Source organism: Cetorhinus maximus, chromosome 11 (assembly GCF_964194155.1).
Source record: "Cetorhinus maximus chromosome 11, sCetMax3.hap1.1, whole genome shotgun sequence".
Lineage (NCBI taxonomy): Eukaryota > Metazoa > Chordata > Chondrichthyes > Lamniformes > Cetorhinidae > Cetorhinus > Cetorhinus maximus.
Window position 1 is genome coordinate 29,811,329 of NC_135889.1, and position 25,020 is coordinate 29,836,348.

The 25,020-nt window shown below is 42.9% G+C and overlaps 1 protein-coding gene across 1 annotated transcript in view; it reads right to left on the reverse strand.

The window, feature by feature from the left end:
• The window catches only part of LOC144686467 (microtubule-associated protein 2-like), a 355,161-nt gene that overhangs the window by 78,104 nt on the left and 252,037 nt on the right, over positions 1 to 25,020 (reverse strand). Inside the window, exon 6 of the mRNA XM_078551724.1 lies at positions 15,025 to 15,129. Coding sequence (XP_078407850.1) covers positions 15,025 to 15,129 — 105 coding nt within the window. The remainder of the gene's footprint in view (positions 1 to 15,024; positions 15,130 to 25,020) is intronic.

The window sequence follows — 25,020 nt, forward strand, 5'->3', positions numbered from 1 at the left end:
TGGAGGGGAGCATGGGTAAGGCCTTTGACCTTATTTTTCAAAATGTTCCTGAATCCAGACTATGATTCACAACAAAGGTCTGTGAACTATGAGTCATGGAGAAGTTGGCCCAACTCCATGAAAATTGTTGGGGGCTGGGAGATGCTACACCCACAGTGGAGCCAGCTAGGTTGGGAGTGCAGGAGGTAGGCTCACTGGTTGTGCCCTTATCGCATTCCAGCAAAAACTGGGGGTGCTAAGAATGGAGGCAGGAATCCTGGAATCGGGTCTTGCCCGTCACTTTTAAATGGCTCCAGAGTCCTTCTGAATCCACAAAAATCCAGCCTGAACATTCCCAATTTTCTGATATACAGGCCATATTTTTAAGCACCGTTTTAAATTTGTAGGGGCATAGGTATATTGAAGACAGTGATAGCAATAGTTAGCTTATGAAATATGCCAAGTCCAACAGCATTTCTATTATGCCTACATAACAAATGAGACATATTTAGAAGTATACGAAAGACAAGCAGGGTCAGATTAGATAGATTTGAGAAAATTTCCTTTCTCTGCCCTTAGCACAATCACTGCCCCATTCAATACTGGAGTAGTTAAAGTCTCTCATTAATTTAGTTAATTTATTGTTCTTGGACTTCAGTAATTTATTTGCAAATTTCTCCCTTTATTTCCTTCCCATCATTTGGTGACCTTTAAAATGCAACAAAAGGCATAATAATAGCTTTAGTTTTCTTAAATTCAGCCAAACAGATTCTGTCCTTGATCCCTCAAGGACATTCCCATTTTCCTGCATTGAAATATTTTCCCTTATCAAAACTGTTACCCTTCCTCCTTTTGTTCCATTCCCTATGTAAGCCATATTTTATTTACACACATGCACTCCAAACCTAACTTATTCCAAATGGATTCCAAACTAAAATTCCACCCTTCATGTTTCAAATCCACCCACAATTACGAGACATTGAACATTTCACGAACTGCTGTTCTCAGAGCTCCTACTTCTGTCCTTTTTCACCCTTCCCGATTTTACCTGCTCAGGAACTATTACATTTCTAACTCTTCCCAGTTCTGATGAAAGGTTATCATGAAAAACTAACTCTCTTTCTCTGTCCACAGATGCTGCCTGATCTGCTGTGTATTTCCAGTAGTTTCTGTTTTTATTTCTAATTTAGACCTGCGTCTTCTATGGTTCCAACTATTTCTATATTACTTCTAACTGTCTTTCCCAAGGGGCTATGCACCTTGTTTCTACTTCGTATTATGACATTTTGGTGTCCAAGCCCCTGCCTCCCGACCCAGCACTAGTTGGTCTGCTTGTCAGGATAATGGTCCTTGCTCAGTTGTGGTGTGATCATTCATCTAAAACAGGTTTCTCTTACTGCAGATCTGGTCCCAAAGTACCAGGAATTTGAAGCTCTCTCTCCTGCTCTGAGTCTCTAGCCATGCCTTAACCTGCTATACTCTTCTATTAGCTCTAGGAGCAATCCAGAGATCACTATCTTTGAAGTCTTGCTTCTTCCCTAGCAGCTAAAATTCTGAACTGCAGGACATCTGCCCTCTCCATCTCGATGTCTTTAGTTACAAGATCTTTTAAAAGACATATTTTGCAGATAATTATTTGCCTCCTGGCTTTCAATTTCGCAACTGAACTTTTAGTATCATTTTGCTAGCAGTAAATGATACAATAAAGGTACCTAAGACTTAAAACAACATTATATACATGTCGATAAAAGCAAAATACTGCGGATGCTGGAAATCTGAAACAAAAACAAAAATAGCTGGAAAAATTCAGCAGGTCTGACAGCATCTGTAGAGAGGAAGACAGAGTTAATGTTTCGAGTCCGTATGACTCTTCATCAGAACTGAAGAGAAATAGAAATGAGGTGAAATATAAGCTGTTTAAGGGGGGTGGGACAGGTGGAGCTGGATAGAGGGTCAGTGATAGGTGGAGGCAAAGGAGAGATTGCCAAACATATCATAGACAAAAGGACAAAGGGGTGTTGACGGTGGTGATATTAGCTAAAGGATGTGCTAATGGTGACATTAAGGGTAGAAAGCAGGATGAGCAAGTGACAGACGGCCCTAGGCGGAGTGGGGTGGGGGAAGGGATCGGAATAGGCTAAAAGGTGGAGATAAAACAATGGATGGAAATAAATTTTAAAATAATAAAAGGTGGGAAAAGAAAAATATATAAAAATATATATAATTATTAGAAAAAAGGGGATCGAAAAGGCAGTGACCTTTAATGTCACCATTAGCACATTAAAAACCTTGTACTGGTTTTCAAGTCTCTCCTTGGCTCAGCCCTATCCTGGTCACTGTAACTGCCTCATTCACTACAACTCTTAGAGATCTCTGCACTCCTTGAAATCTGGCCTTTAGCACCAATTTTCATCTCTCCACCACTGGCAGCTGATCCTTCAGCTGTCTAGGTCCCAAGCTCTGGAATCTCCTCCCTAAAACTTTCCCCCTCTCTATCTCTCACCTCCTCTATGATGTTCCTTAAAAAAGGCGCTATATACAGGCAAGTTATTGTTGTTCTTATATCAACCATGCATGCACATCAGCTTGCTCAGCAGCAACCATCTGGTTGATGTTTCCCTAACCACAAACCTGTCATCAGCAGAATCTCTGATGATAGGTTATTGGGATCATAGAATACTCTTGTTGAAAGAATGAAGACCCTTCTTATTTATTTTACCTCTTCATTCCACATTCCCTAGGAGTATGCCAAACTTCAGTGGAGAGACCCCACCAAATATATTGCCTTGTATAGTTGAAAGGTCCAACAATTAATCTTCAGTAAAAGTGTGCAGGTTTTTATGCATGGTAATCTTGCACATATTATCAAACTGATTGAAAGATGCCCAAGAAAAAGTCATGGAACTGATCAAATAACATATAATCTGCTCACAGGATTCCCTAACAGCAACACGGTAACATTGTAAAATGCCATCATGAAAACAAAATACTACAGTTACTGGAAGTCTGAAATAAAAACAGGAAATGCTGGAAATACCTAATAAATGATCAAACTGAAACATTAACTCTGTTTTCTCAATCCACAGATCCTGCTAGACTTGCCGTGAATTTCCAGCATTTTCTGTTTTTACTGGTTTACTCTGTGTCCTATGGTGCTACTGAAAATGGTGATCCTGCTCTGTATGTTTTACATTAAAATGCCAGAGCTCTGCGAGCATTCATACAATGAAATTGATAGTGCAATTCTGGCTGGTTGGGAAACTGATAAACTGATGCAACAATCTTTCATCTCAGAAAAATCAAATGAGCAACATAATGGTAAGTCTGTTGAACAAGCAGGAAAGGACTGGCTTGTGATCCCTCTGCCTTGAGACTGTCTACTCACCAATACCTGAGCAAGGAAGCATTATATTGAGCTCAACAGCTCATGAAGCACATGAAATACTTGCTTCTCTCTTGTTGGAAGGCATGCTGTAATGGATACTCTAAGCAAATTTTATTTTATAAGTCATTTATAAATCAAACCTACATCTACATCCTGCAGTCAGCACCAGGAATTAAAGTGAATGATGATAGATGATGCCTTTCTATGAAATTGGAACAGAAGGTTGAGAGTTGATACTGGTACACATGGCAATAACGATTTTGATTTTTGCATGCTGAAAACATGTTCCTCAGGAACCAATGGGAAGACCAACTAAGTCTGAGGTTGTGTGGAAAATGTGGAACGAAGAAAAGCCTAGGGTGCCAGTTTCCAGGTTGCATACACTGAGATCGGAGCACTTCTCATTTGTCTGTTAATTTGACAAATTTATTTCACATCTCACTTTCAGGGTTGCTGAGCTGGAGGCCAAGCTGTAGACATTGTGGGGTATCAGGGAGGGAGAAGGGTTATCTGAACATTTTGTCCCAGGAGGCAGACACACCCCTTAGGTTATGAAGAACTTTAGAATTGGTCAATGGTCAGGGACAAATGGTCAGTGGCTGCAAATCAGGCAGGTATGGCGATTCAACAAGTAGTGATGGATGAGCCTCAGCCCTTGACTTTTAAGTTACAGGAATGAGATATTTACTTGTATGGATGAGAACAAGCACTGCAGGGCTGATGGGCAAACTGACAGTGGCACCCTGGTGCAGGATAAAGGAAGGTTTAGAAATCTAAAGAGAAAAGTTGAGGCAAGACAGCAGTGTAGTGATTTGAGTGAGACAGGGAGGGACAGAGAGTTCAGTGCAAATAGTGCATGAGTTAATAAGGTGCTTGTAAAGAATAATGGTAAAATAAATAAAATTAAAGACCTTTAATTTGAATGCGCAAAAAGCATTCACAATAAGATAGGTGAACTAGCTGCACAAATACAGGTAAATGGTTTACATCTAACTGCCATTACAGAGACATGTTTACAAGATGACCAGGGCAGGAAATAAATATTCCAGGGTACACAACATTTCAAAAACACAGGCAGAATGGAAAAGGGGGAGGGGTAGCCCTAATAATAAAGAATGACATAGGATAGGGCAGTAGTGAGAAAGGACCTTGGCTCAGAAAAGCAGGAAGTAGAATCAGTATAGCTGGAGATTAATAATAACAAGGATCTGAAAACGCTAGTGGGACGGTTTATAGGCCTTCCACAGTAGTTATACTGCTGTACAGGGTATTAAGCAAGAAATAATTGGGACCTGTAACAAAGGAAATGTAATAATTGTAGGGTACTTATATCTTAATACAGACTGAACATACAAATTGACAGAGGCAATCTGGAAGATGAATTTGAAGAATGGTTTTGGGATAGTTGCCTGAAACAATACACTGTCAAACCAACTAGGGATAAAGCTACCTCAGATTCAGTATTGTGCAATGAGGTAGGTTTAATTAGTAATCTCATAGTAGAGGAGCCACTGGGAAATTGTGATCATAATACAATTGAATTTTGTACTCAGTCTGAACTTCAACAAAGCAAATTACAGAGGTATAAGGGGAGAGTTGGGCAAGGTTTATTGGGTAAGTGGTTTCTAAAGATCTGGTGGTAAACAAATAGTGGGGAGCATTTAAAGAAACAATTCAACATGTTCAACAAAAGTAAACTCCACTGAAAAAGAAAAACTCAGCAAGAAAGATCCATCTAGAGATTGTGAGGGAAGTTAAAGCAAGAAAAAGAGGCTTATAACATTAGCAGTAATGTTAGGATAGTGGTAAGTCTGAGGATTGGGAGTGTTTTAGAAATTAGGAAAGAAGGAAAGAAATTAGGAAAGAAGGAAAGAAATTAGGAAAGAATGACCAAAAAATTGATAGCAAGGGAATAAAATAGAGTACGAGAGTAAACTAGTCAGGAATACGAAAAGAGATTGTAAAAACTTTTACAGGGATATATTGTTATGACCAGCTGTGAAGAGCTAAACTGGCTCCCCTCTATTCAATCTCCTCGGTTAGTCACAACAAAGGTTTAAGTTTCTTTTTTACGAGTATATGCCTTTTCCAAATCAAAATGTATTCAACTATTTAAGCTGTGAGCAATAAGGAGCCAATAAAACAAGATTTTTTTGAGTTAAAGAAAGAGCAAATTTATAAACCTCTAGACTAGAGAAAAATAATGCTAAGTATTCAGCCCTCAGCCCTCATGCAGTCATTAGGCCCCCACCCATACATACACGTACATACACGCTCACACACACATATACTAGAATATTAGAAATAAGGGGAGTTAGGGTCCAATAAAAGGTAAAAGAATATATGGTTAAGTGCCCTTTGATTGTCCTTCAAGTGTAAATTTTAAACGTCGAGACCAATTTAGATTGGTTGGTTTCGTGGATTTTGCAATTATTATGAGGTCTCAATTCGCTGGTAGGTTTCTGGTAGAGTTGGCTTTCCAAACCGGGCAACACTGTTATTCCAAATGAGAGAGCCCTCAGCTTGATTCCTCTGCTGAAGACTTTCTGGACACCACCTGTGTCACTTGCAATCTCTCTCTAGTCGCGGCAGCCTTGCCATGAAATATTTCACCCAATCTGCATTTACAAGAGGTTTTTTGTGTGGGTCTGTCTATAGCAGCTATTGTTTCAATGCCTATACTTGGAACTTTTAATGTCTCTTGCATTTTTAAGCAGTTTGCTGTGTCTTAGTTCAAATTGCAAAATTTCCAGTCAATTGAATGTTGAAAAGTCATATTTTCAAAAATAATGGGGCATAGCCTCGTAACAATAAACAGAGAATGGTTAAAATAAACTTTGGTCCCTTAAAGGACAGAGACAGGAGAAATTGGCATGAGGAATAAGAAAATGGCCCAAATGGGGAAGTGGAGGCACAGTGGTATTGTCACTGGACTAGCAACCCAGAAACCCAGGGTAATGCCCTGGGGACCTGAGTTTGAATCCTACCACGGCAGATGGCGGAATTTGATCCAATAGAAATCTGGAATTAAAAGTTTAATGATGACCATGATTGTCGTAAAAACCCATCTGGTTCAATAATATCCTATAGGGAAGGAAATCTGCTGTCCTTACTCAGTCTGGCCTACATATGACTCCAGACCCATAATAATGCAGTTGACTCTTAAATGCCCTCTGAAATGGCCTAGCAAGCCACTCAGTTGTATCAAACCGCTAGATAACCCTCCCAATGTCTGTACCCCATCACACCACCCTCAGTAGTGAAATGAAATTGGATGGACCACTCGGCATCGACCTAGGCACCCGAAACAACAACAGCAAACCCAGCCCTGCAAACTCCTCCTTACTAACATCTGGGGGCTAGTGCCAAAATTGAGAGAGCTGTCTCACAGACTGGTCAAGCAACAGCCTGACAAAGTCATCCTCATGGAATCATACCTTACAGATAATGTCCCAGAGACCATCATCCCCATCCCTGGGTATGTCCTGTCCCACCAGCAGGACAGACCCAACAGAGGTGGCAGCACAGTGGTATACAGTCGGGAGGGAGTTGCCCTGGAAGTCCTCAACATCATCTCTGGACCTCATGAAGTCTCATGGCATCAGGTCAAACATGGTCAAGGAAACCACCTGCTGATTACCACATACTGCCACTCCTCAGCTGATGAACTAATGCTCCTCCATGTCAAACATGACTTGACTGAAGCGCTGAGGGTAGTAAGGGCACAGAATGTACTCTGGGTGGGGGACTTCAATGTCCATCACCAAGAGTGGCCCGGAAGCACCAGTAGTGACTGAGCTGACCTGGCCTCAAAGGACATGGCTGCTAGACTGGGTCTGCAACAGATTGTGAGGGAATCAATAAGAGGGAAAAACATGCTTGACCTCATTCTCACCAACCTGCCTGTCGCAATTGCATCTGTCCATAACAGTATTGGTAGGAGTGACTGCCGCACAGTGCTTGTGGAGACCAAGTCCCATCTTCACATTGAGGATACCTTCCAACATGTTGTGTGGCACTACCAACTTGCCACATGGGATAGGTTTCGAGTAGATCCCCCACCTCAAGACTGGGCAACCATGAGGGGCTGTGGGGCAGCAGAAGAATTGTACATAACCACAATCTGTAATCTCATGGCCTAGCATATTCCCCACTCTACCATTACCATCAAGCCAGGGGATCAACACTGGTTTAATGAAGAGTGCAGGAGGGCAGGCAGGAGCAGCACCAGGCATACCTAAAAATGAGGTGTCAACCTGGTGAAGCTGTAACAGAGGACTTCTTGCATGCCAAACAGCATAAGCAGCAAGTGATAGAGCTAAGCGATTGAACAACCAATTGATCAGATCTAAGCTCTGCAATGCTGCCACATCCAGCCATGAATGGTGGTGGACAATTAAACAACTCACTGGATGAGTGGCTCCACGAATATCCCCGCCCTCAATGATGGAGGAACCCAGCACATCAGTGCAAAAGACAACGCTGAAGAATTTCCAAGAACTTTCAACCAGAAGTGCAGAATGGATGATCCATCCCGGCCTCCTCCAGAGGTCCCCAGCATCACAGATGCCAGTCTTCAGGCAATTCAATTCACTCCATGTGATATCAAGAAACGGCTGAAGACATTGGATACTGCAAAGGCTATGGGCCCTGACAACATTCCAGCAATAGTACTCAAGATTTGTGCACCAGAACCTGCCACGCCCCTAGTCAAGCTGTTCCAGTACAGCTACAGCACTGACATCTACCTAGCAATGTTAAAAATTTCCCAGGTATGTCGTGTACATAAAAAGCAGGACAAATCCAACCCGGCCGATTACTGCTTCATCAGTCTACTCTTGATCATCAGCAAAGTAATGGAAGGAGTCATCAAAAGTGCTATCAAGTGGCAATAGCTTAACAATAACCTGCTCAATGATGCCCAGTTTGGGTTCCGCCAGGGGCACTCAGTTCCTGATCTCATTACAGCCTTGGTTCAAACATGGACAAACGAGCTGAACTCCTGAGGTGAGGAGAGAGTGACTGCCCTTGATATCAAGGCAGCATTTGATGGAGTGTGGCATCAAGGAGCCCTGGCAAAACTGGAGTCAATGGGAATCAGGGGGAAAACTCTCGCTGGTTGGAGTCATACCTAGCACGAAGGAGGATGGTTGTGGTGGTCAAAGGTCAATCATCACAGCTCCAGGACATCATTGCAGGAGTTCCTCAGGGAAGTGTCCTAGGCCCAACCATCTTCAGCTGCTTCATCAATGACCTTCTTTCCATCATAAGGTCAGAAGTGGGGATGCTCATTGATGATTGCACAATGTTCAGCACCATTCGCGACTCCTCAGATACTGAAGCAGTCCATGTCCAAATGCAGCAAGATCTGGACAATGTCCACGCTTGAGCTGACAATTGGCAAGAAACATTCACGCCACACAAGTGTCAGGCAAAGAGCATCTCCAACAAGCGAGAAACTAACCATCACCCCTTGACATTCAATGGCATGACATTTGCTGAATCCTCCACTATTTGGCATCCCATCCAAAAACATTCACTCCCTCCACCACCAATGCACAGTGGCACCAGTGTGTACCATCTACAAGATGCACTGCAGGAACTCACCCAGCCTTCTTAGGCAGCACCTTCAAAACCCACAACCATTACCATCTAGAAGGACAAGGGCAGCAGATGCCGTGGAACACCACCACCTGGAAGTTCCCCTCCAAGCCACTCAGCATCCTGACTTGGAAATATATCGCCATTCCTTCATTGTCGCTGGGTCCAAATCATGGGACTTCCCCCTTAACAGTACTGTGGGTGTATCTACACCACATGGACTGCAGCGGTTCAAGAAGGCAGCTCACTGCCATCTTCTCTAGGACTATTAGGGATGGGTAATAAATGCTCGTCAGCTAGCTATGCCCATATCCCATGAATGAAAAAGAAAGAAAGTAAATGCCAGAGTGTTTGGAACTTAAGGTAATTAACAGCAGCAGAGAAAAAGCATTGGAGAAACTTAAAGGATGAAAGCTGACAACTCCGCAGCACCTAGTGTCATAGGGTCGCAGAACTATTTACGGCATTTAGCCCAAGTCCATTCCAGCTCCCCACAGAGCAATCTAGTCAGTCTCGCTCTGCTGCTCAATTCCCATAGCCCTGCAAGTTTATATCCTTCAAGTGCCCATACAATTTCCTTTTGAAATCATTCATTGTTTCCGCTTCCAACACCCTCGCAGGCAGCAAGCCATTGCCACTACCTGCATAAAAATGTTCTTCCTCATATTCCACCCCCCGCATCTCTTGCCCAAAATCTTAAATCTGTGTTCCCTTGTCCCTCTACCATCAGCTAAGGCGAAGAGTTGTTTTCCTGTCCACCTTATCTAAGCCTGTCATAACCTTGCAGTCCCTTGATTTGAAGATGATGTCAACTCATTATTGCGAGTTTCTACCAGGGTCTTCATGTGACTGAACAGGCCAATTATTCACCCGCAGGTCCTTGGGTACATGGGGTAGGATGTTCCACGAGGTAGTGAGATCTTGAGTGCAGGATTTGCTTCCTATCCTTTCTTTCTCTGCCCTGGCTCTGCCTCGTCCTTAAGAGGTTGGGACTCGAAGTATGATGCAGCTTGGCGGATAAGTTGCTGCCATTCTGAACAAATGGCAGAAAGTCCTCCCAGTCATTAATGTCAACGCTGTGTGCTTAAAGGAGAGCTTCAGAGTGTCATTGAAGCATTTTCTTTGTCCTGCCCTGGAACTTTGGTTATTCAAGAGTTGAGAAAACAGGACCTGGCAGGAAAGGTTTTTGGCCATTCCGACACAGTGTCCAGCCTATTGCAGTTGATTTTATAGAGTTTTACTCTATATAGAATTGGCTTCAAGGAAGATGCTAGCATTTGTTTGATGATCCTCCCATTGAATCCAGAAGATATGGCGGAGGCATTACTGGTGGAATTTCTGTAGCACTCTTGTTTTGCTGAAGCACAGTCCAGGTGTTACTGCAGGACAGCAATGTGGTAACGACATCTGCTTTTTACATTGGGGCTTTCATTGACTTGCGGAGGGTCTTTGTTGTTAATACATTCATTGCCGTAATTTGTAGAAGGCTGAGCTGACGCAGCTGATCAGGTGTTGGATCTTCTTGTTAATGGTGGCCTTTTGAGGGAGATGGCTGCCAAGGTAAAGGAAGAGCTCAACATATTCCAGAGTCTCCCCTTCAACATATACGGCAGGTGGAATGACCAGGTGTGGGTTGATATATGAGTTTTGTCTTAGCACCATTCAAGGACAGGTCAAGCTTCTTGTATGCAGAATTGAAGAGATTGAGGATGGCTGGCAAATCTGGTGCAGAGTGGGCAACAACACTGCAGTCATCGCAAACTGCAGTTCATGTATATCTATGGTGATCAGTTTAGTTTTGGCACAGAGGCTACTGAGATTAATGAGTTTTCCATCTAGATGGCATTTAATACTGACACCCAGAGCACAGTTGATCTTTGAATTGCCACTGTCAGGTAGATTGTAAATAGTATGTGGGCCATCACACAGCCTTGCTTAAAGCCGGTCCGGATTATGAAGGCATCTGTTTTGGATCTAGCACTCAAGACAGTCTTGTACACCTCTATCAAATCTCCCATCAATCTCATTTGCTCTGAGGAGAACTCCTCCAGCCCTTCCAACCTAACTTTGTAACTAACTGAAACTCCTCATCACTGGAATCACTCTGGTAAATCTCCTCCACACCCTTTCAAGGACTCTCACATTCTTCTGAAAGTGTGCTGACCAGAACTGGACATAGAACTTTAGTTGGGACCTAACCAGAGCTTTATAAAGGTTCAGCATAACTTCCCTACTTTTGTACGCAATACCTCTATTTACGAAGCCCAGGAACCCATATGCTTTGCTAACCACTCTCTCAATATGTTCTAGCATCTCCAAAGATTGATGCACATGATTCCCAGGTTCCTCTGTCCTTGTATGCTTTTTGAACTATTTTATTAAGTCTATATTGCCTCTCTGTTATGGACTCGATTTTCCAGACAGGTTTCTCATTAGAAACGTTGAACTTTATTTACAGGCTGCAGCAGCAGTTACATGCTTCCATCAAGCTCCACAACTAGAAGAAGAACTCCCACTCTAAGGCTCCGCGCACTTAGAGCTGATTCGTTCACATTGTCACGTGATATTATACAACACAATAAGTCTTAGTCACTTTGTTGCTTAAAGCTACAATTACTACACTCTCCCTCACTTTGTTGCTTAAAGCTACAATTACTACACTCTCCCTATCCCTTCTGCCAAAATGCATCACCTCACACTTCTTTGTATTGAATTCCATCTGTCACTTGCCTGCCCATTCTGCTAGCCTATCTATGCCCTGTTTCATATCGTGTTTACCGTTTGATACTCCCCCATGTTTGGTACCATCAAAGTTTTGAAATTTTACTCCATATTCCAAGTCGAAAAACAACAATTTACCACAACTCGCTTTTTTCTGTCATTAAGCTAATTTTTTTATCCAATTGGATACTGACCCTCCTATTCCATGAGCCCCAATTCTGTTAATCAGTCTTTTTTGGGGTGCCTTGTCAAACCCTTTTTTTAAAATCCATACAGACAACATCCACTGAAATCTCTTCATCAGCCTTCTCTGCTACTTCATCAAAAAATCAATTAGACTATTCAACCATGATCTGACTTTCACAAATCCATGCTGTATATCCTTAATTAGCTCAAACCTTTCCAAGTGCCTGCTGATTTTTTCCCTGATTATGTATTCCAAAACCTTACCCACTATTAATGTTAAACTAACTGTCCTGTAGTTGCTAAGACTGTCCTTACATTCTTTCTTAAATAACGGTGCCACATTTGTCAAATGGCCCACATCCTAGAGTTCAAAAAGAAGTAGCTGCTGACATAGTGGATGCACTGGTTATGATTTTCTAAAATTTCCCGGATTCTAGAATGGTCCCGTGGGTTAACAAATGTAACATCGCTATTCAAGAAAGGAGGAAGAAAGGTCTGTTAGCTTGACATCAGTCATCAGGGAAAAGCTGGAATCTATTAAGAGAGTCTTATTGATGTATTTAGAAAAATCATAGTTTGATCAAAGTCAGCATGGTTTACAAAAGGGAAATTGTATTTGACAAATTTATCCAAGTTTTTTTGAGGATTACATTACTACATTATGTCCCCATTTTAAGTTACCCATTTTATGTTGTTTTGCTTTAACGTTGGTCATTTAATGGAGCCTGTATTCTTGCTTAGCATCATGACTTTTGTTTCAAAGTTGTTTGGAGTGGCCTCTCCTGTTCCCTAACCCAACCTCTCGTGGCCAACCTCCCACTCTTGTCCTTTCTTGCTCCCTAACTCAACCTCTCGTGGCCGACCTCCAGCTTGGCCTCTGCCGCTCCCTGACCCACTTCCTCACTGTCGGCCCTCTGGCTCATGACTTACCTCCTGCAAGTTGAAGCGCTCCTCCTGCCTTTCACCACTCACCTGCAGAGCCCTCGCTCACAGCAGGGGTAAGGAGGGTGAAGCAGAGAGCATGAGGGTCAGGGAGCGTTTGGTTTGGAAAGGGGAAGGATTGGTGAGATGGAGAGTCAGGGAATGTCGGCAGCGAGAGAGTGGGTCAAGTAACAGCAGAGACCATAAGCTTGGAGGGTAGGCAGTGAGAGGGAAGGCCAGCAGTCAGAGGGAGGGCCAGAGAGTGGCAAATGCCATGAATCGGATAGTCACAACTGAGAAAATTATGTCAAAGAGCGGAATGTGTGGCAAGCAGGAGATTCGGGAACCAGGATCAATGGCGAGCAGGATCTGCAGACAACAGGTGGTAAGTAGAAAGTTATCACGTTTCTTTTATATTTAAAAATTTATTGTAAGTTATTTCATTTGCCAATTGAGGAATTTAGCAGTGCAAACTATTTCAGCTTACAGGGTATAATGTTTTAATGTTTTTGGTCTGATGAGAAATAACAGCTTTTACATTGGTTTTACTGGGAAACTCTGATGCAGTTAAAGTCATTTCACTTAAAGTTCCAATTTTCAGGGACCCAACTTTAAGTTTAAGTGAGGACTTATTGTGATAGAATAAACAAAAGGGAACCAGTAAATGTCATATACTGTTTTTCCAAAAAGCATTCAATAAGGTGCCACAGAAAAGGCTAATTCGCAATATAAGGGCACAATGGAATAATGGAATTGGGGGTAATATATTAGTATGATAAGAGGGTTAGTTAATGGACAGGGGTAGAAAGTAGGGATAAATCGGCCTTTTTCAAGATGATAAGCTGTGATTAGTGGAGTGCCACAAGGATCGGTGCTGTGGCCTCAGATATTTACAATCTATATTAATCTTAGATGAAGAAACTGAGAATAATCTCCCTAAGTATGTTGACAATACAAATCAAGTGGAAATGTAAACTATGAGGATGACACAAAGAGGCTGCAAAGGGATATTGATAAGTTTGGTGAATGGGCAACGAGGTGGAAGATGAAGTATAATGCAGGGAAGTGTGAGGTTGTTCACTTTGGTAGTAAGAATAGAAAAGCAGAATATTTTTTCAAAGGCTTGTTGATGTTCAGAGGGACTTCAGTGTAATTTGTACAAGGAACACAAAGTTAGCATTCAGGTACAGCAAGTAATTAGGAAGGCCAATGGCATGTTCACCGTTATTGCAAGTATAAGCAACTCTTGCTACAATTGCACAGAGCTTTGGTGAGACCACACATGGAACACTGAGTGCAGTTTTGGTCACCATATATAAAGATGAATATATTTACATTAGAGGCATTACAGGCGAAGGTTCACTAGATTGGTTTCTAGGATGTGTAGGCTACCCTATAATGAGAGGCTGAGTAAATTGGTCCTATAGTCTCTGGAGTTTAGAAAAATGAAAGATGATCTCATTGAAACATAGAAAATTCTGAAATGGCTTGACAGGATACACACAAAGGTTGTTTCCACTGGCTTGGGAATCTGGAACACAAGGGCACAGTCTCAGGATAAGGGGCCAATCATTTGGAACTGATAGGAGGGGAAATTTTTTCATTCAAAGGTTTGTGAATCTTTGGGCTTCTCTACCTCAGGGCTGTGGATGCTCCATGGTTGAGTATATTTAAGAATAAGATAGACAGATTTTTGTTCTCTTGAGGAATCAAGGGAATGTGGAGTGGGTGGGAAAGTGGAGTTGAGGCAAAAGATTGGTCATTATCATTTTGAATGGCAGCGCAGGCTCAAGGGGCCACATGGTTACTCCTACTCCTAGTTCTTATGTTCCTATGTCCTTTATGCAGGCTAAGGATTCCGGCATGTTCCATAAATACATCAACTGATTAAGTGCCAACCTACTGGCAACTCTGTGCTCCTGATGTTCATGCATCCTACCCTCCAACCCTCTTCCCAGCCTTTGCCAGTAATTAAGTTAACCTGCTCCAAAAGTATTTTGTTTAGGGTTTTTTTTTACATCTATCAGGGTAAATTCCAACATCATAAACCTAGACCAGGTCAAAAATAAAATGATTAAATAACCAAAACCCTTAGGATAATAGATCCTCTACATATTGGTGAAATGGTTTTCAGTTTTGAAGTGCAGGAGAAGGTTTCAAGTGGCATTTCCAATAAGTAAACATCACTCCATCTCATCATGAACAAACCATCAAGGATATAGCTTCTATACCTGCAGAAGGCTGCTCTCTCGGTACAGTATCTTTCACTTGTTCTCCTTTGACCACTGCCACTGCCTCAGCTGTAACCTCCTGTACAATCCTGGCAGAGATCACTTCTGCTGAACAGATATGAGGAAAGTTAGTCAGTTTTTGAATGTGATTAGTTTTGTTAATGACACTTGAGCCTCAAAAATATAAATGAATGAATAAAAAGTCAAAGAAAACACATTGTGATCAACATAATAAGAGCATAAGAAATAGGAGTAGGCCATTCAGCCCATCAAGCCTACTCTGCCATTGAATAAGATCATGGCTAATCCGATTGTTGCCTTAACTCCACTTCCTGCCTACGCCCACCGCCCCGCACCCCCCACACTGATAACCCTTGATTCACCTGCAGATCAAAACTCTTGTCTAAACCAGATTTAATGACCCAACCTCCAGTGCTCTCTGTAGAAGAGAATTTCAAGGACTAATGGCCCTCAGAAAAAAAATTCCTCCTCATCTCTGTCTTAAATGGGAGACCTGTTATTTTAAAATTGTGCCTCCTAGTTCTAGATGTTTTATGCTTTGATGCACTATATTTGAAACTTAAATGTCCTACTGTACAGGTAGTAATACAATTTGAGGAAAACATTTATTCTGCTTAAGTTATTCCATTCATTTTAGTGAATCAGCTGCTCTCCCATTGTGTTATGAAGAAGTTGTTCACAGTAGTGATGCATAATTGCTGCTATGGAGCTGTGTTTAACCCTTTTAAGTTACCGGTCAAGCACTAGCTATGGGAAAACGGGGTTAAATAAGAACACCTTTGTCAATTAGAGAATAATTGTTGCTCTTGCCCTTGGAAAATGCTACATTATCAATCAACAATATAAGGAAATATCTGTTTTATTTTTTGAATTGACATTTCAGCCTATAAAGGTGGTTTTCTTCACGGCTAGCAGATACACTATTTTATAATGGCTGGATTAGAATATCATGTGACCATAATACATGATTATATAATTTACTTCATAGCAACTAAAACTTGTGTTTTCTTCTAAGTTCAATGAGATGAAAAGGAAACATGACTAGATAAACTGGAAGGAAAAGTTTGCAAATTGGACAATGCTTAAAAATAAGAGAGTCAAACATGAGATGATTTGGACACATGCAGACCTATTCTCAGAATAAGTAAAGATAGTACAGGAAAAATTTGAGTACCATGGATTAGTAGAGGATTTAAAATTAAAATAAGATTTAAACTATTTTAATCTAGGATTAAGAATGCAAAGGAAAATCAAGTCCAAAACAAAATATAGAGGGTAAGCAAAAAAATAGGAAAACTAAAAAAAAGGACATAAAGAAAGACTAGTGAGAAATATGAAGGAAAACAGTGAAAACAATTATAAACATTGGAAAGTAAAATAGTTTAAAAAGGATGCAGCTGATTGAAGATGAGAAAAGGAAATCTTATGGATAATGAGTAAGGATAAATACTGAGCAAGTACATTACCTCTGTTTTCACAAATAAGCGTGGTTGTGGAAATAAAAAGGTATGGGAGGAGGTGGAAGAGGGGTGGAGCAATTAGATAAATCCTTGTAAAATAGCCCTGCATGACCTGAGTCTATTCTTGTTCAAACATTGTGTCAAGAACAATTGAGCTTCCAGGTGGCTGTAGATGATTTGGACAAATACAAAAGTAATGTCAGCTGTGAGCACAAGACTAAAGTAAAACTGAGAAATTAGTGCAAGCTTTCATGGGTCAGAAATTGCTGGAATTATCATGATGCATGAATGACATCTGTCATTATTAATTTACAATTAATCCAGCAATTTGCAGCATAAAAGAATAAGTCAACAGTCAGATTCTCTACAAATTGCTGGACAAGTTGCACCGCTCCTACTTTAGCCTTACCAAAGTCAATAAAATATCTTGTGGTCTGACCAGAGCCTTATAAAGCCTCAGCAGCACATCCCTGCTTTTATATTCTAGTCGTCTCAAAATAAATGCCAACATTGCATTTGCCTTCCTAACTACCGACTCAACCTGCAAGTTAACCTTAAGAGAATCCTGGACTAGGACTCCCAAGTCCCTTTGCACTCCAGATTTCTGAATTCTCTCTCCATTTAGAAAATAGTCTATGCCTGTATTCTTCCTACCAAAGTGCATGACATCCATTGGCTCTCCTTTGTCTAACCTACTCGTTACGTCCTGAAAGAATCCTAACAGATTTGTCAGGCATGACCTCCCCTTGATGAAACCATGCTGACTTTGCCCTATTTTACCATGCACTTCCAAGTATTCTGAAATCTCATCCTTAATAATGGACTCTAAAATCTTACCAACGACCGAGGTCAGGCTAATCGGCCTGTAATTTCCCGTCTTTTGCCTCACTCCCTTCTTAAACAGGGGGCTTACATTAACACATATGGATGTGCTGCCCTCTGCGCTCCAAGTCATTGTGCCTCCTTGCAACGGCTGGTACAACTGTGTGCTCCCAACTGTGACGAAGGCAGCATGTGGGTGGCGGGGGGGGTGGCAGCGGGGGAAAGGACCAGGCATAGTAGTGTGAGTGCCAGCCACCAGCAGGGGAAGGATGAACTGCAGACCTGCAGTGGCCAACTGAGCTTGGGGTGGGCCAGCCGTGAGGAGATTGACGATACAAGTATCACTTATCAACGCAACTTTTTCATTTGCAGAAGAATTCTCATAACAGTGCTGAGCAGCTGAGGACTGGCGGTGGGCCAGCCCAGGTATTGATGCTCAGCTGCTACGAACAGGAGGTACTGGACCTGGAGAGGCAGCACGTGCCCAGGTCCACTGGAGCCGGAGAGGTTGGGGTTCCATGGGCAGGTATGTATGGCCAGGACTCACGTCGCCAGTAGTCTCCCAGCATCCATGCAATTGCTGATTGTTCAGTGAGTGAGTTACCAACATCGCTTGCCCAGTGCGTGCGAATGATGAGCGCTTGATGAGCCGGGGGACAGACATGTACATTGACATTGCCCACAGGCTAACTGATTGAATGTCCTTACTCTTCCTTTCAGCATCATCAGCACGCAGCCGGGAGCAGGAGCAGCAGGGGCCCCCTCTGACACCAGAGGGGCATGAAGTTTCACCATTAGAACCATCACACCATCTCTGCCAGGCAGGCACCAGTGCAGATACTGGCACCTCTTCGGCTAGTGTCCCGGGTCACAGTGGAGAGGGCACTCCACAGTTGCTGGAGTAGCTGGCAGAGACAGAGTGCTGAAGGCACCTGCAGTCGGAGCACATGCTTAGTCTGTGGCTGATGATGAGCCTCTGGAGTCATGGGCAATGCAGCCAAGTGCTGACATGCGGCCGGGTGCTCGGGAACATCTGGTAGAGATACATAAGGCTCTGCTTGGCTTGGCGTCAGTGGTGGAGGAGTCTATGAGGGCCATGGCCGATGCATTGAGCATCATGGCTGAGCACCAAGCTTCCTCCGTGGAGAGAGCGGTGACTCTCATGGAGAGGCAGCTCCAGGGACAGGATCAGGAGTTCCTGGGGTTGCGCTCGAACCTGCATGCCCTGACAGGGTCATTGACATCGTCTGGTCAGTGCCTGTTTGGGTGGTAGTTTGGCCACCAGGTATCCCACCTCAGTGCCCATCCATCTACGGTGAGCAGGGAGGGCCAAACGGACCTCATGTCGATGGAGCAGCTGCCTGTCGTCTCCGTTGGCGCCTCTCAGGGCACTGTTGATGAGGGCCGCAGCTCCTCCACCCCTCTGCTAGTGACTGAGGCATCCGATGAGGCTGAGACAACTCGGGGGATGCCGGCTGTCCCAGGCGGGTCCATCACAGGCTCGACGGGCCAGAGGACATCCACTAAGGTCATCGAGGCCAACAGGACATCAGAGAGAGCAGGCTGTCACAGATGCCACTGCCAGCAACAGGGCACCACAAAGACGTGGCACCCGCAAACGAAAGATGAAGGCACCTTAGGCACACCCCGGGTTCATTACTGGTGGTTTATTGTTGCCCCTCCCCCCAAGAGTTGATTAGAACTTTGTGTGAAGTCCAACACATTTTGATTTCTGTAATTTGACGAGACTTTGGTCCCAATATTAAATTAATGTTGTCTCAAATGGCTGTGGGTTCCTCTTTATTTGGAATGGTGCATGGATTCCTGAGATTGGATGAATGATTTGTGTGTCTTTCAGATTTATTGACGGCGTCCATCGTCAATCCTCCTATCCAGACAGATGAGGTCTCAAGGATAGAGGATACATGCCAGCCTTGTGTTGTACATCCAGTTATGCTGTGCTAGCTAAAGGTTCCTTGGATTAGAGAGTCCCGGGTATCCCTGCCTCCCTGGACACATTCCCGGGTCAGCCTGTGTCCCCTCATCATTCCCTGTGCGTGCTCATCCTCGGACTCACTGCTGGACTCATCGTGCTTAGCCCCAGCCACTCCATCTACATCTTCTTCGTCCACAGTGTCCCCCCTTTGCAGAGCTAGATTGTGCAGAATGCAGCATGCAACCACTATAAGCGACACTCGATCTGGGGGTACTGGAGAGCGCCCCCGGAACGGTCCAGGCATCTGAAGCACATTTTGAGAAGACCGTTGGTTCTCTCCACCACAGCCCTTGTGGAGGCATGACTTCTATTGTACCGCTGCTCAGCCTCTGTTCTTGGATGGCGGAGAGGCGTCATGAGCCACCTTCTGAGGGGGTAGCCCTTGTCTCCCAGCAGCCATCCATCAAGCCGGGCTGGAGCACTGAAGAGCCCTGGCACCTGGGAGTGTCAGAGGATGTAGCCGTCTTGGGAGCTGCCTGGCTACCTTGCGCATACATGCAGGATCTGCATCCTGTGATCACACACTATCTGCACGTTCATTGAGTGGAAGCCCTTCCTGTTGGCAAAGGCGCCAGGCTCACCTGCTGGCGCCTTGATGGCCACATGTGTGCAGTCTATTGCACCCTGGATGCGGGGGAAGCCAGCAAAGGCCGCAAAGCCTCTAGCTCGATCTGTCTGGCTGGCCTCATCCCAGCGGTAGTGGACGAAGGTCAGTACACGCCTGAATAGAGCGTTTGTCACCTGCTTGACACAAGTGTGGACAGCCGATTGGGAGACACCGCAGAGATCACCCACTGAGCCCTGGAAAGAGCCGGAGGTTGAGGGCAGCTGTGACCTTTAGAGAGACAGGCATGAGGCGTCCACCTGCACAGTTAGCTGAGATCTCAGGCCCAATCATCTGACAGATAGTGTTGACTGTCTCCCTTGACAGATGGCGCCTCCTTCGGCACTGCACCTCAGACATATTGAGGTAGGTGGTTTGTGCTCTGTATACCCTGGCAGCAGGATAGTGGCGTCTTCTGCAGCCCCTTCCGCCTTGGACTACCTCTTGTGCCTGCACCCCTTGTGCCTGCGCCTGTCCTCCCAAAGGTGGCTCCCCTGGAGGCTGAATGTGCACTCCTGGCCTCGTCCCCCTTCTGGCCCTCCCTTCCTCCTCAGATGAGGTTCCTCCAGTGGAGAGATCACCTCCCATTCCCAGGCTCAGGGAGGCTTCCTGAAACCTACAGGCCCCAAAACAAATCCTCACTGAAAAGTGCTGACCTGAAGGTAATGGGTGCAGTCCAAGCAGCTGCTATGCGTTTGAGACTTCTCCACCTCACACTCGCAACTTTCAATAACTTCTGAGCACTAACTGTTAAATGTCTGGATTCGTAAAAATAATGATCCCTCTTTCCCGCCCGTGGATGAGGATCATGAAAGTTTTGGATAGTCGCAAGTCCATTGCGCCCGTGCGACGAACCGAATACTGCACGGCCGCCTTAAAATTCAGGGCAATTGGAGCCATGACTACCTTAATTGGCCCGGTAATGACTGGCGGCCGCGCAATAGACATCGTCACGTGCCCACCTAGCGAAATATTGCGATGGCGCATGGTGATGTCGGGACACGCGCCCAACATCACCGTGCATCATTTTACATGTCGGCGTGCGGGTCCCGCCCCCTGCACGCCGACGGAAAAATTCTGTCCCTGATTTACCGTTCACTTATTCACTTTTCAAGGATCAACACAAGGATTCTCAAAATCATCTGGGTTACAATACCTTCTCCTGATTGCTCTTTTTGGATTTTTTTTTTCTTTTGTCTCTTTTTCCCTCCCTCGTTCACACACTCAGTCCCTCTTTATTTTTCTTTCAGTCTCTGATCCTATTTCTTCCTCTGTCATTTAAACAGTTTCTTTCTCTATTCTTATCTTTCATTAATAGGGGGATAATTGATTGAGCATGGTATTCATTTGGATCCAGATGTGACATTGACATTGTCAATTATCCTATTGGTGTTCCAGCAATTTGTGGTGCAAATAAATGTCATAATCCAATTAATGTCATTTGCCATTGCAGCAATTTCATGCATTTCTTTCTGTTGTCCATGTACTTATGCGACTTCCTACATTTTCAGCATGGAGCTCAGGAAGACCTCCAGTAAGTCAATAAAAAGGCAGGGGAAAAACAATGAATACAACAGAGAAACAAATGTATAAAAAAGGGACAGAGAAGAAATAAGGCAATAGAACAGAAAAAAGGACCGAAAAACAAAGAGGAAAATTACACAAAGAAAACTAAAGAAAATTTTATTCTGGAATTTTTTTTTTAAAAAAGATTACATTATATTGCATTCCTCTTAATCAAAATATAAGAATCCAATAAATTACAACAGAATTAAATAACACAAAAAGGAATATTCCATTTTGATGGAAAGAAGCCAAATTAAAAATTGAAATACATACAAATATATATCCGACTTACCTCAGTAACAACTCTATCATGATCAGAATTTTTATAGATTGTAGTCGTTTGGTAGTACAGAACTTGAGTATTGCTGAGAGAAGAGACATGTTGAAGCTTTTTGTCTTGCTCTCATCAGACACTTCACAAGAATACCAATATAAAGGGGAAAGAAACAATTAATACTGTATGAGAAGAGTGTGTATCATTGGTTGGTAGATGGACTCTGATTAGTAGATTCTACCAATCAGCACTCTCTTCTCAGAGTATAAATTGTTGTTTTCCCCTTATATTGGTATTGTTGTGAAGTGTCCTGATAAGGGGAAAAACAACAATTTGTACTGAAACAAAAACAGAAAATGCTGGAAAAACTCAGCAGGTCTAGCAGCCTCTGTGTAGGGACAAACAGAGTTAATGTTTCGAGTCCGTATGACCCTTCATACAGACTCGAAATGGATGTCATTCGGACTCGAAATGTTAACTCTGTTTCTCTCTCCACAGATGCTGCCAGACCTGCTGAGTTTTACCAGCATTTTCTGTTTTTGTTTCAGATTTCCAGCATTCGCAGTATTTTGCATTTAACAATTTATACTGTATGAGAAGAGACTGCTGATTGGTAGAATCTACCAATCAAAGTCCAGTTGCCAACCAATGATGCACTCTCTTGTCATACAGTATAAATTGTTTCTTTCCCCCTTACATTCTTGTGAAGTGTCCTGATGAGAGCAAGACGAAAAGCTTCACCGTCTCTTTTGTCGATTAGTGAAATATAACACTTCATTATAATTTTATTCACATTCTATTCTAACAGTTAAGCCTTACTGGGATATCTAATGTTCTTGATATACAGTAGGTTATAAAGGGTTATTCTCTTTCAAATGCACAACTAAAAGGAACTTATTAAACATACTTCATGCTTGTCATGGAATTAAACTCTACCTAATTTTAGAATGGTCATGCCTAAACTACACTGTCATCTCACGTTGCAAGTTTCCGTATACAGGGATTTGTGAAAAAATCTTTACTTGTTGAAGTAAAGACGCTTTCCCCCCCCCCAAAAATCTTCTTCCTCTGCCAAATGCAGGCTTTTCCTATGCTTTTACCAATGGACTCAAGCTGACTGCTGGATGCACAAATGTACATTGGTACAACTTTGTCTTCTATTGTTCCTTCTCGCTTTCTTCCTGGCAAGTATCTAGTTTTCATTCAGTATCTGTTTATATTGGAATGACCAGGACCGCAAAGACACAGTGCCAAAGGTCAGGGATACCAACTCTGTACTGGTGTAAAAATGAATCTCATTAAAACCATTAGCACCATCCTGTAAGCGGTAACTATAGTTGAACAATTAATGACAATTTGTTTTACAGAGCAATGAATTAGCAAAATTCTGTTATCTCTAATGACAATAATTCAACCTTACTAATGGGTGTGATTTGGAAATATAAAGCACCAGATTGAGTCATACAATGAATTAAGAGTATTGTACTCAGCCTTTTTTTTTCCCCTACTGGGGTTCAATAAAAGTTCAGAGTGGAAAAGGATGAAGTCATGAGAACTAAGAACAGTCCAGAATAAAACAGGTTTTTCAGAAAAAAAGGTAATTGTGGGCATTACAAGCAAGTCTGGCATTTATTATCTATCCCTCACAATTGAATCATTTGTTAGGCTATTTTAGAAGGCAGGTAGTGAGAGACTAGAGTCACATATAGGCCATACCAGATAAGAACAGCAGGTTCTGACCCTTATGAACCAATTGGGTTTTCATGACATTTTGACAACTTCATAGGCACTTTTAATGATACCGACCGGATTTATTTGGAGATTACTTATTTTAAACCCAATTAAAATTCTCAAACTGCCTTTGTAGGATTTGGATTTGCGCTCTCTGGATTACTATTCCAGACACATGGAGCGCAATTTAATGCCTCCCCCAGGTGGCAAGTATGGAAGTGAGAGGGCATTTAATCAGGTGTGACGGTGCCAGGTGGGGACCCCACCGCCTTCCTGCCTCCATGCGATTAAGTCCAGGGTGGGAAGGCATGTGGATGCGTGGAGAGCCACACCGTTTGGGAGGTGGTGGGGGAGTCCCTTGTTCAAAGGTACTTGGTGCCTCATCAAATGACCTGGCATCATGAAGGGGAGGGGGCCAACTGAGAACCACCCCCACCCCTTTCCTCTGACCCCATTCTCCCCTCTCCTGTGAACCCCATCCCACACTCACTCAACTTTGGTCTGGGACCCCAAGTTGATCCTGGCCCTCTGGTGGGTGAACTGTCGGCCTCTGATTGGCTGGCAGTCCTCAGGTGGGCAAGATTTCCGTCCCTGGGGTCCTTAATTGTGGGGAAGACCCGATGCTTTTAACAACATAAATTAAATAAGAAAATAAATAAAACCGTAGATATCAGAATGGGATTTTTCATCCATTAACAAAACTACTCAATATCTTGTTTCTATACTAAATTCAGTTAACATTTTAAAAATCATTAAAATACATCAGTATCACTTGAAAGCGAGGGGGTGTAAATTTGAAAAGAAAGTCCTGAACTTACACTCAGAATTCATATTAGCTACAATCAGAATTATTTTTAAATAAGAGACAATGGAAAATACCATGAAAAAATTAAAACAGAACAATTAAATTCACATGTTCTTAGCAGCATCAATCATCCAGGTTATATACAGTAGTGAGCATGATCTCTCAAACTACCTTCCATACAAATTATAGGCTACAGAAACAAAATCACAGTCAGTATTTCTGCTATATTGTGAAACCATATTGCTCATTTGCAGAAGTGTAGTTTTGACTAACTCAGAAATGCACCAGTTTATGTTATGCACGCAGTTCTTGATTTATAACTGCAAAGCTCGAATGATAAAGGTGCGTGACTGCTGCGCAGTGTTTTAACTGGAAATGTCCAAACTTTCTGTCTTCATGGGTCACAAAGATGTGTACGTTATAGAGATCACAAATTAAGTTTAAATCCATGTTCCCAAGTTTCTAACAGTAACAGTCTTTGATGTTTGCGTCATTAGCAGATAAATCATAAATTCAATGTTACAAATGGTCCTTTCCAAATGCTCACAAAATCCAAACAGAACCAATGAGCAAGTAAGAAATGATTGCCTGGACTTTGAAGTGAAAGATTAATGTCTCACTTATGGTACCATTGGGTTCCCATCCCCAGTTCTCTCATTTATGTTGTTATCCCTTGGAGACATTATTGTAAGGAACACATCTTTTTACATTGTTGGA